At 51.2% G+C, this 12,453-nt stretch overlaps 1 protein-coding gene across 2 annotated transcripts in view; it reads right to left on the bottom strand.

Moving 5' to 3' along the window:
* LOC120919482 (WD repeat-containing protein on Y chromosome-like) overlaps positions 1–12,453 on the bottom strand; it is a 48,396-nt gene that overhangs the window by 19,174 nt on the left and 16,769 nt on the right. For both annotated transcript variants that reach the window (XM_040331666.1, XM_040331664.1), the window contains exons 2-8: positions 9,916–10,153; positions 8,318–8,461; positions 8,123–8,245; positions 6,102–6,273; positions 3,976–4,022; positions 3,315–3,452; positions 2,759–2,947 (exon numbers count right to left, since the gene is read on the bottom strand). In XM_040331666.1, coding sequence (XP_040187600.1) covers positions 2,759–2,947; positions 3,315–3,452; positions 3,976–4,022; positions 6,102–6,273; positions 8,123–8,245; positions 8,318–8,461; positions 9,916–10,153 — 1,051 coding nt within the window. The remainder of the gene's footprint in view (positions 1–2,758; positions 2,948–3,314; positions 3,453–3,975; positions 4,023–6,101; positions 6,274–8,122; positions 8,246–8,317; positions 8,462–9,915; positions 10,154–12,453) is intronic.

Genomic DNA, 12,453 nt, shown 5'->3' on the forward strand with positions numbered 1-12,453 from the left:
TGAAGTTGGTGGAGTCTTATCAGGACGAGGAGGGTTGGATCTCCCAAAGTGGTAAATCTGTTATCCTTGAAGTTGGTGGAGTCTTATCAGGACGAGGAGGGTTGGATCTCCCAAAGTGGTAAATCTGTTATCCTTGAAGTTGGTGGAGTCTTATCAGGACGAGGAGGGTTGGATCTCCCAAAGTGGTAAATCTGTTATCCTTGAAGTTGGTGGAGTCTTATCAGGACGAGGAGGGTTGGATCTCCCAAAGTGGTAAATCTGTTATCCTTGAAGTTGGTGGAGTCTTATCAGGACGAGGAGGGTTGGATCTCCCAAAGTGGTAAATCTGTTATCCTTGAAGTTGGTGGAGTCTTATCAGGACGAGGAGGGTTGGATCTAACACAGCTGGGTGCCAGACTGTCCCTACACAGGTGTCTTTTGGGCCTTTTGGCTAAGATCAAGTGTAGTATCTGTTCTTATCAGTTGCCAGTAGGGGGCGCTATGCTAACCGTCCTTAGTACACGGCGAGGTGGGAAGGGATTGCGGTTGGCAGATGCAGAACCTGCTGGCATGGAGGTGGAAGTCTTCTGATTTGGACAGAGAAACATGAGGTCGAAGCTGAAGGGCTGGGATCCCTTCTGGCCTGGATTTTGTTGTGCCTGCCCCAGTCAGTTGTTCGGGAGAGAACACTAGCTCCTCCTTCCCACCGGGGGAGCCGTTAGTATTTCCTGAACGTGATTAGGAGGGAGGGATGGTAGTAGCGGGAGTAGCCTGCTGGCGTGGGCTCTCCCCAATCTCTCAGAGCTCCTACCTTCCTGGCTGGGATAGGTGCTGCTGGTCTGGGCTGTGGGTCAGGGTTCGGCTGAAAAGCCTATGGCGATGTGCCCCTGGAGTGGCAGTCCAGGGGTGCCATACTTTCACAAGTGTTTGAGAGGGCACTTCGAGTTTGGCACCTAGGTCACGTCACCATATACACTTTTTTCCCACCTGCCTCTAGGGCCGGGCCTTTTGGCTAGGACCAGAGGAATTTTTGATTCCTGGCTGGAGGGCCGGCCATCGTATTGCACTTTCACTCTCCCTCATCTTTCTTCTCCCCACTTTCTTTTTATTTACCCCTGTGTTGTCACTTTATGTCTTTTTTTGTTTGGTGCCCGTTTTGTGTCACTGTGTGACTATTAGGGTGCGGGTCCTCGGGCCAGCCCTGAACGTCTTGGGAGTGGGGGGACATGGCCTTCTGGCTTAGTTCGCCTGCTCTCATGGGGTCTCCCTTCGGGGGAGCCCCACCTAGTACTGGGAGGCTTCTGTTTCGGCAGTCCCTCCGAGGAATTGGGTCTGTGTCGGCTTTGGCTGCTCGGACCACTTGAGTACCTCAGTCCCCGTCTGGAGCCTAACGCCCTGGGGGATCAGGGTCTTGTCCTTCTTGTGGAGGACCGATTGACGCAGCACCCGTTGCACGTTTTTGTGTATCACTCTTTATGTGTGTGCACATTTTTTCTGCACCCGGTGGAGTTTTTGGGTGTGTTTTGCACGCCATAGACTTTTCAATAGAAAAAAAGGTGTCATTAATGGGACAAAACCAGTTCTAAATCACTTTAACGAACATAAAGGAATTCTGGGAATAATTAGGTTTGTCTGGTTGTAGGACAGGTGTTACATTGGCGTAGATCTTAGCAACCAATCATATCTAGGAGAGATGGCTGAGATAAGGCTTGTAAGGGTATATAAATGCAAGTTTTACAATTGTTAGACAGACAGGTCAGATAGGAGCCCATAAGGCTGACCTCTATGTATGCAGCCCTATTGCACGGGTCATAGAGGTCAGAACCAATGGGCAAATATCTGTCTGTAACTTGTTTCCTCGTACGAAGAGGGAAAACTTCTTAATTTGTTCTAGAGTGTGGTCTCAGGAGAACTTCCCTCACAAACTTGGTCAAGCCGGAACCCAAAACCTTGTGAAGGGACCAGACCACTGGTGACTGTTACCGTACGAGGGAATCTCAGAACACATGGGATCCCTTATTCCAACGTCCTCCGTCTGACCGACTGGTCCCTAACAGGTGACGGGTTCCCAAGAATTGTCAGAAAAGATACATTCTGCTTCAAGGTGAGATCAATTCACTATTGTTTCCATGTGGTTACAGGAATATCTAATATGCTGGCAGTGTAAGGACCGGTATATGCTAGACATGTATCTTGTAATACTGAACTACAACCTGAATCTTCCCAGCTGGTAATAAACCTGTCTGGTTCAAAACGTTATTATTGTACTTCGGTGTAAACTCCAAAAACTTACTGATCTTCCAGGTGTAAACTCCACAAACTTACTGATCTTCCAGGTGTAAACTCCACAAACTTACTGATCTTCCAGGTGTAAACTCCACAAACCTGACTGATCTTCCAGGCGTAAACTCCACAAACCTGACTGATCTTCCAGGCGTAAACTCCACTAACCTGACTGATCTTCCAGGCGTAAACTCCACAAACCTGACTGATCTTCCAGGTGTAAACTCCACAAACTTACTGATCTTCCAAGTGTAAACTCCACTAACCTTACTGATCTTGCATTTGTAAACTCCACAAACCTGACTGATCTTCCAGGCGTAAACTCCACTAACCTGACTGATCTTCCAGGCGTAAACTCCACTAACCTTACTGATCTTGCATTTGTAAACTCCACAAACCCGACTGATCTTCCAGGTGTAAACTCCACAAACTTACTGATCTTCCAGGTGTAAACTCCACAAACCTGACTGATCTTCCAGGCGTAAACTCCACTAACCTTACTGATCTTCCAGGTGTAAACTCTCCCTCGTCTATGAATGTCCATGATGACAACGGAGGTCTTGGAGCTGCCAGATGCTGAAATGATAAGCTCCTGTCCTGGGATGTAGAGGAGTCTGGTCACAGGTTCAGAGTGGACATTCGGGATGGACTGGTAACTAAGGAAATTGCTATGATGTCTCAGATCCTACGATGAGGAAGAGGAAGAAGTAGTTTAGTAAACATTTGGGGAAAGGAGTTTGATGTGAGAAGATCTACTACACCCTGGGCCTCGGCTCGGGTCATCAATTTTAACACCTCATCTTCATATACACGGAACACCAGCTAGCAGATATCAGCTATGTCTACAGTCAGGCCTTTCCCCCCCCAGGTAGTGGTGCTTACAAGATCCATGGTCCCTGGTTTGTCAGATTATCTTCCAAATTCTGTAATCCTGATATATACACAGGGCCACAGTCTATATGTGTTTATGGACCCGTCTCATAGACAAGTGAGGCCCAGTAGATATATGAAGGGTAATTCCGTCCTCTGCTGTCAGTGCCAGGTCTCCTCACCTGCATGGAGATCTTGTGTGGTCCCGACTGCTGGCTGAATGGCTTCTCAAAGAGACCGGAGGTCGGCTTTAAAAGCCACAACAAGCTAACTCCGCCCTTATCATCCCCCCACATGAGGAGAGAGGAGCTTCCAGGGGTCTGTGGATATAAGAGGAGAGCGGGTGACCATAGAACTCTACACACAGGAGAAGAGAGGAGCTTCCAGGGGTCTGTGGATATAAGAGGAGAGCGGGTGACCAGAGAACTCTACACACAGGAGAAGAGAGGAGCTTCCAGGGGTCTGTGGATATAAGAGGAGAGCGGGTGACCAGAGAACTCTACACACAGGAGAAGAGAGGAGCTTCCAGGGGTCTGTGGATATAAGAGGAGAGCGGGTGACCATAGAACTCTACACACAGGAGAAGAGAGGAGCTTCCAGGGGTCTGTGGATATAAGAGGAGAGCGGGTGACCAGAGAACTCTACACACAGGAGAAGAGAGGAGCTTCCAGGGGTCTGTGGATATAAGAGGAGAGCGGGTGACCAGAGAACTCTACACACAGGAGAAGAGAGGAGCTTCCAGGGGTCTGTGGATATAAGAGGAGAGCGGGTGACCAGAGAACTCTACACACAAGAGAAGAGAGGAGCTTCCAGGGGTCTGTGGACAAAACAAGGGAATGTTACCTTTACGTTGTTCCAATACGAGAAGCAGGTCGGGATTTGCTGCAAAGCTGAGGAACAGAAGAGCAGTGAGAACTCCATGGAATGTGCGAGGGTCCAATATAGCAATAATCTGATACCTCATCATTTATATCAGGGGGCGGAGACACATGGTGACCAGACTGGAATCAGCCTACAAGGGGCGGAGACACATGGTGACCAGACTGGGATCAGCCTATAGGGGGCAAAGACACATGGTAACCAGGTTGGGATCAGCCTATAGGGGGCGGAGACACATGGAAACCAGGTTGGGATCAGCCTATAGGGGGCGGAGACACATGGAAACCAGGTTGGGATCAGCCTATAAGGGGTGGAGACACATGGTGACCAGACTGGGATCAGCCTATAGGGGACAGAGACACATGGTAACCAGGTTAGGATCAGCCTATAAGGGGCGTAGACACATGGTAACCAGGTTGGGATCAGCCTATAAAGGGCGGAGACACATGGTAACCAGGTTGGGATCAGCCTATAAGGGGCGGAGACACATGGTAACCAGGTTGGGATCAGCCTATAAGGGGCGGAGACACATGGTAACCAGGTTGGGATCAGCCTATAGGGGACAGAGACACATGGTGACACCCAGAGACTTTGGAAGGATGGGGGGTACTCCTGTGCCAGCGTCACTAATGACTCTTGGGTCTAGGGTCATCCTATGTCCCTTTTGGGCATAGGGTGACTGAGAAATATTAATTATAAATGACATGAGATGGGACATTACTGATAATTCATGTATTGCAGGAGATCTGGACATATTACAGGTGATTTCATTCTGACCCCAACAGGTCAATAAGAGTGTCTCCTTCAATGCTAACACTGTTTTGTGTGAAGATGCTATTGATGATAGAGGTGTTGTGAGTTAGCAGTCTAAGGGTCAGGTGTCTCCTTTCAGGGGTCGGGAATTAGCATGTCAATTATGTTTAGTAAAGGAATGTGTATTATGCAGGTGAATCACTTATATGCGGAGACAGGCTGTCTGGATAATGACTAATAATGAACTCAACTGAATGTCATTGTCTAAGAGAGTGTGTATTGAAGTGCCGTGTGGGTGGAGTTGATTCATTGTTCACTTGATTTCTAAAACTGTATATAAGGAAGCCAAGTTACCATTAAAAGTGTTCATACATTTTGAAACCAGTAACAGAGCTTGTGTCTCGTCATTCTGGGAAATGAGATGGATCGTGTCTGATGTCTGCTGGCTTGTCGGATAAGCTGTCGTGGGGCGATGGAATGGGAATATCGTAAACAGTGGTGACCGTTACAGTGACCAGACTGGGATCAGCCTATAAGGGGCGGAGACACATGGTAACCAGGTTGGGACCAGCCTATAAGGGGCGGAGACACATGGTAACCAGACTGGGATCAGCCTATAAGGGGCGGAGACACATGGTAACCAGGTTGGGATCAGCCTATAGGGGGGCGAAGACACATGGTAACCAGGGTGGGATCAGCCTATAAGGGGCGGAGACACATGGTAACCAGGTTGGGATCAGCCTATAAGGGGCGGAGACACATGGTGACCAGGGTGGGATCAGCCTATACGGGGGCAGAGACACATGGTAACCAGGTTGGGATCAGCCTATAAGGGGCGGAGACACATGGTAACCAGGTTGGGATCAGCCTATAGGGGGCAGAGACACATGGTAACCAGGTTGGGATCAGCCTATAAGGGGCGGAGACACATGGTAACCAGGGTGGGATCAGCCTATAAGGGGCGGAGACACATGGTAACCAGGTTGGGATCAGCCTATAGGGGACAGAGACACATGGTAACCAGACTGGGATCAGCCTATAGGGGGCGGAGACACATGGTGACCAGGGTGGGATCAGCCTATAGGGGGGCGGAGACACATGGTAACCAGGGTGGGATCAGCCTATAAGGGCGGAGACACATGGTGACCAGACTGGGATCAGCCTATAGGGGGCGGAGACACATGGTTACCAGACTGGGATCAGCCTATAGGGGGCGGAGACACATGGTAACCAGACTGGGATCAGCCTATAGGGGGCGGAGACACATGGTGACCAGGGTGGGATCAGCCTATAGGGGCGGAGACACATACTGCCATTGTATAGATCTTCATACCTACCACACAAGTAGAACTCCTCGGACATGTTGATGGTGGAGATGTCGAAGAAGTGGATGTTCCGGCTGGTGGTGGACACGGCAAATTTGTGCAGATTGGGAAGATAAATGGCGTCTGTAGTCCAAGACTTAAATCTTCTCTTCCCAGCCTGGGGATCATGGGGGTCAGAGGAGATCTACAATGTAGAGGACGGGACTTTAAGGGCGTCCAGCATGGTCCCACACAGTCCTCAACACCACGTCCAGCATGGTCCCACAAGTCCTCAACTCCACGTCCAGCATGGTCCCACAAGTCCTCAACACCACGTCCAGCATGGTCCCACAAGTCCTCAACACCACGTCCAGCATGGTCCCCACACAGTCCTCAACACCACGTCCAGCATGGTCCCACACAGTCCTCAACACCACGTCCAGCATGGTCCCACACAGTCCTCAACACCACGTCCAGCATGGTCCCCACACAGTCCTCAACACCACGTCCAGCATGGTCCCCACACAGTCCTCAACACCACGTCCAGCATGGTCCCACACAGTCCTTAACACCATGTCCCGCATGGTCCCACAAGTCCTCAACACCACGTCCAGCATGGTTCCCACACAGTCCTCAACACCACGTCCAGCATGGTCCCCACACAGTCCTCAACACCACGTCCAGCATGGTCCCCACACAGTCCTCAACACCACGTCCAGCATGGTTCCCACACAGTCCTCAACACCACGTCCAGCATGGTCCCCACACAGTCCTCAACACCACGTCCAGCATGGTCCCACACAGTCCTTAACACCATGTCCCGCATGGTCCCACAAGTCCTCAACACCACGTCCAGCATGGTCCCCACACAGTCCTCAACACCACGTCCAGCATGGTCCCACAAGTCCTCAACACCACGTCCAGCATGGTCCCCACACAGTCCTCAACACCACGTCCAGCATGGTCCCACACAGTCCTCAACACCACGTCCAGCATGGTCCCCACACAGTCCTCAACACCACGTCCAGCATGGTCCCACACAGTCCTCAACACCACGTCCAGCATGGTCCCACACAGTCCTTAACACCATGTCCCGCATGGTCCCACAAGTCCTCAACACCACGTCCAGCATGGTCCCACACAGTCCTCAACACCACGTCCAGCATGGTCCCACACAGTCCTTAACACCATGTCCCGCATGGTCCCACAAGTCCTCAACACCACGTCCAGCATGGTCCCCACACAGTCCTCAACACCACGTCCAGCATGGTCCCACACAGTCCTCAACACCACGTCCAGCATGGTCCCACACATAGAAAGGTAACCTACCTCTGTGCACTGTACATAGGGGGGACATAGAAAGGTAACCTACCCCTGTGTACTGTACATGGGGGGGACATAGAAAGGTAACCTACCCCTGTGCACTGTACATGGGGGAGACATAGAAAGGTAACCTACCCCTGTGTACTGTACATGGGGGGGACATAGAAAGGTAACCTACCCCTGTGTACTGTACATGGGGGAGACATAGAAAGGTAACCTACCCCTGTGTACTGTAAATGAGGGGACATAGAAAGGTAACCTACCCCTGTGTACTGTACATGGGGGAGACATAGAAAGGTAACCTACCCCTGTGTACTGTACATAGGGAGACATAGAAAGGTAACCTACCCCTGTGTACTGTACATGGGGGAGACATAGAAAGGTAACCTACCCCTGTGTACTGTACATAGGGAGACATAGAAAGGTAACCTACCCCTGTGTACTGTACATGGGGGAGACATAGAAAGGTAACCTACCCCTGTGTACTGTACATGGGGGGGACATAGAAAGGTAAACTACCCCTGTGTACTGTACATGGGGGGGGACATAGAAAGGTAACCTACCCCTGTGTACTGTACATGGGGGGGGACATAGAAAGGTAACCTACCCCTGTGTACTGTACATGGGGGGGACATAGAAAGGTAACCTACCCCTGTGTACTGTACATGGGGGGGGGACATAGAAAGGTAACCTACCCCTGTGCACTGTACATGGGGGGGACATAAATGTACCTCATAGGACCTCAGGGGGTTCAGGCCGCCGTCCCATGTAGTGAGGACCCCTCCTTTGCTGACACTCATGAAGCAGAGCGATGGGGGGCCCCCGATGGTCAGGATCCGGCAGGTGGGCTCTTGCTGGAGAGAGAGAAATGTGACAATTCCTGCAGAGGGCGCCACTCATCTGTGGCCCTTCATATCTCTACTCACCTTACTGTGGGTGCAAAGACGTATGATTGGCTCCCCCAGAACACTCCCCCTCCTCGTCATCATCACCTCTTTTTCCTTGTACTGCAGCAACATATATGTACAAAATTCACTCCAATCAATGAGTCCGTCACATGATGTGTCCACCTGGAGGAGAGACGAGGAGGAGGAGTGAGGAGGAGGAGGAGCGAGGAGGAGGAGGAGTGAGGAGCGAGGAGGAGCAGATACAGGAGGAGAGGAGGAGCGAGGAACAGATACAGGAGGAGAGGAGGAGGAGTGAGGAGGAGAGACGAGGAGGAGGAGGAGCGAGGAACGGATACAGGAGGAGAGGAGGAGGAGTGAGGAAAGGATGGAGCAGGAGGAGAGACGAGGAGGAGGAGGAGCAGGAGTGAGGAAAGGATGGAGGAGGAGGAGGAGGAGGAGGAGGAGAAGTGAGGAAAGGATGGAGGAGGAGGAGTGAGGAAAGGATAGAGGAGGAGGAGGAGGAGGAGGAGGAGGAGGAGGAGGAGGAGGAGGAGGAGGAGGAGGAGGAGGAGGAGAAGTGAGGAAAGGATAGAGGAGGAGGAGGAGGAGGAGGAGTGAGGAGGAGCGAGGAACGGATACAGGAGGAGAGACGAGGAGGAGGAGTGAGGAACGGATACAGGAGGAGAGGAGGAGGAGTGAGGAAAGGATGGAGGAGGAGTGAGAAAAGGATGGAGGAGGAGGAGTGAGGAAAGGATACAGGAAGAGGAGGAGGAGGAGGAGGAGGAGGAGGAGGAGGAGGAAAGGATAGAGGAGGAGTGAGGAAAGGATGGAGGAGGAGGAGAAGTGAGAAAAGGATAGAGGAGGAGTGAGGAAAGGATGGAGGAGGAGGAGAAGTGAGAAAAGGATAGAGGAGGAGGAGGAGGAGGAGGAGGAGGAGGAGTGAGGAAAGGATGGAGGAGGAGGAGAAGTGAGAAAAGGATAGAGGAGGAGGAGGAGGAGGAGGAGGAGGAGGAGGAGGAGGAGGAGGAGGAGGAGGAAAGGATGGAGGAGGAGGAGAAGTGAGAAAAGGATAGAGGAGGAGGAGGAGGAGGAGGAGGAGGAGTGAGGAAAGGATAGAGGAGGAAGAGGAGGAGGAGGAGGAAAGGATAGAGGAGGAGGAGGAGGAGGAGAAGAAGTGAAAAAAGGATAAAGGAGGAGGAGGAGGAGGAGGAGGAGGAGGAGGAGGAGAAGTGAGGAAAGGATAGAGGAGGAGGAGGAGTGAGAAAAGGATAGAGGAGGAGGAGGAGGAGGAGGAGGAGGAGGAGGAGGAGGAGGAGGAGGAGAAGTGAGGAAAAGATACAGGAAGAGGAGGAGGAGGAGGAGGAGGAGGAGGAGGAGGAGAAGTGAGGAAAGGATAGAGGAGGAGGAGGAGTGAGAAAAGGATAGAGGAGGAGGAGGAGGAGGAGGAGGAGGAGGAGGAAAGGATGGAGGAGGAGTGAGGAAAGGACGGAGGAGGAGGAGAAGTGAGAAAAGGATAGAGGAGGAGGAGGAGGAGGAGGAGAAGTGAGGAAAGGATAGAGGAGGAGGAGTTTTTACAGAGGATCCTCAGCCAGATCCAGCCCCCCTCCCCCGCCCAGATAGGAGGAGCCTCTTCATACCTTGTTGAACAGAAGCTCCATGCTGTGATCCCAGAACTGCGACCCGAATAGGTCAGACAGAACCTTCTGAAACTCTTTCAGGGTCATGTTCCCGCCCCCCTGTGGGCGCGGCACAGCTTTCCTCCTCCCCCCCGTCTCTTCATGATGGTTGTGACTGGCAAACATTTCTTCTAACCGCAGCAAGTCATCCAACCGGAACTTCTCCTCCAGCCGCACGTTCTTCTCATTTCCATCAAAGCTGATCAACAGAAGGAAGCCAAAAAGTTTAATTGATGGATCCAGAAGATTGACCATACGGAAAGGATTAGACTGATCCCCACTATTCTCTTCACTAATCCCTACAAAAAAGACAATCCCCTCCCCCGCAGAGAATCCATTACATTCATACCAGTCCCCTTCATCCATAACCCATTATGGAAGGATTGTATGACGACATTGTAACGGCTACCCAGGTAGTGAGAGGGTATCAGCCGTTGGAGAAGTCCTTTTCCCTGGCAAAGTGCGATATGCAAGTAAAACCGGTATTATCCCATCCACAAGATCCAGAGAGAGAGAGAGAGAGAGAGAGAGAGAGAGAGAGAGAGTCAGGCTCCGCTGTGAAAGGAGCAGAATAATAGTCCCATAGAATCCCCTTCCAAGAACGAGACGAGGCTGCGTTTTGAAGGGTCAAAAAAGACTACATTTTAATGGTACATTCCCCTAGCTTATATGTGGTTACAAGCTGTTACAGGAACAATGGAACTCTTTCTCCCCCCCCCTTCTTACACAGTGGGGGGGCTTCAATACAGATACTTTACAATAATGACATCTCCTTGAATTAATCACTTAGTCAGTCTCTAGACGTTTCGGCCCCGAGACCCATTTAACATGACCTGATCAGACACATTCCTTTCTCAATAGAATTCAATTAACCTTTAGAACAATACATACTCACAGATAATCCCATCAGCATACACCTGACAGGAGGCTGTTACCTACACAAAGGAGAGTCCATTAGCTGAAGAAAGGGGGACATTAGAATTTAGGAGTGAAAGAGTCACTCTACAATTAACCCTTTGTAGGCCTCACTGCATGAGGATTATAGATGTCCAGGCAGAATATATAGTTCCGTTACAGACATGTAGAGGCCCCAGAAGAGGAACCACGCCTACAGAAAGAAGAGGACATGTAGAGGCCCCAGAGGAGGAACCACGCCTACAGAAAGAAGAGGACATGTAGAGGCCGCAGAAGAGGAGGACATGTAGAGGCCCCAGAAGAGGAACCACGCCTACAGAAAGAAGAGGACATGTAGAGGCCCCAGAAGAGGAGGCCATGTAGAGGCCCCAGAAGAGGAACCACGCCTACAGAAAGAAGAGGACATGTAGAGGCCTCAGAAGAAGAGGACATGTAGAGGCCCCAGAAGAGGAACCACGCCTACAGAAAGAAGAGGACATGTAGAGGCCCCAGAAGAGGAGGCCATGTAGAGGCCCCAGAAGAGGAACCACGCCTACAGAAAGAAGAGGACATGTAGAGGCCCCAGAAGAGGAGGACATGTAGAGGCCCCAGAAGAGGAACCACGCCTACAGAAAGAAGAGGACATGTAGAGGCCCCAGAAGAGGAACCACGCCTACAGACAGAAGAGGACATTTAGAGGCCCCAGAAGAGGAACCAAGCCTACAGACGGAAAAGGACATGTAGAGGCCCCAGAAGAGGAACCACACCTACAGAAATAGAACATGTAGAGCCCCCACGAACACCACAGGTAGGAGACCATCTTCTGTATTATGTGATGTTAAGAATCTCCCGTTGTGACTGAGTTCTATGAGTAAAGCATCTTGGGACATGTAGTCCATGGAGTCCAGCTGGACTCTGTTGTCATATCCTGACTATAAAGTGACTGAGCTCTATGAGCAAAGCATCTTGGGACATGTAGTCCAGCTGGATTATTTTGAACTACAAATACCAGCAGGCTGGAGAAGTAGAACAGGATGCTGGGGGAGGTGATGAAAGGCCTGTGTGTGTGCGGGATCTTCCTCTTGGGACCCCGGCCTGGAAACTGCTAGCAAGTAACTGTGTTGGTGTTTTCTGTGGCTTAGAAAGGGAGATTCATTGCGTGCGGGTGCAGGAGCAGGAGCATCCATCACCAGGTACCTCTGTCCGACCAACAGTGGCATGGAGGTCGCTCTTCACACGTGCACGCCACATCCAGCCGGCGTGTCACTGGACCGCCGTACCCTTTGAGCAGGGCTCCACCAAGGACTATCACTGAGGCCCACGCCACTTCCTTTACCAAGAGTCGCTGGGACTGGTGAGCGGGCATGTGCCTATTCTTTTACCAGAGATACACTGCATGCCGACATCACTGCTTGTTCCCTTGCCCAAGCCTGTAGGACCCGGTGCTACACCGACTTTGTGCAGCAGCAGCGCTCCTCTTCCACAGGACATCATAAAGAGGGAGGAGCTTTATGTTCGCGTTCAACATGAGTTTGACTCCAACATTGGCTGTTCGGTGAACAATTTTGCTTATTTTAAGGGTTAATATGCAAGTTCTTGTCATAA

This window comes from Rana temporaria, chromosome 12 (genome assembly GCF_905171775.1).
Source record: "Rana temporaria chromosome 12, aRanTem1.1, whole genome shotgun sequence".
Lineage (NCBI taxonomy): Eukaryota > Metazoa > Chordata > Amphibia > Anura > Ranidae > Rana > Rana temporaria.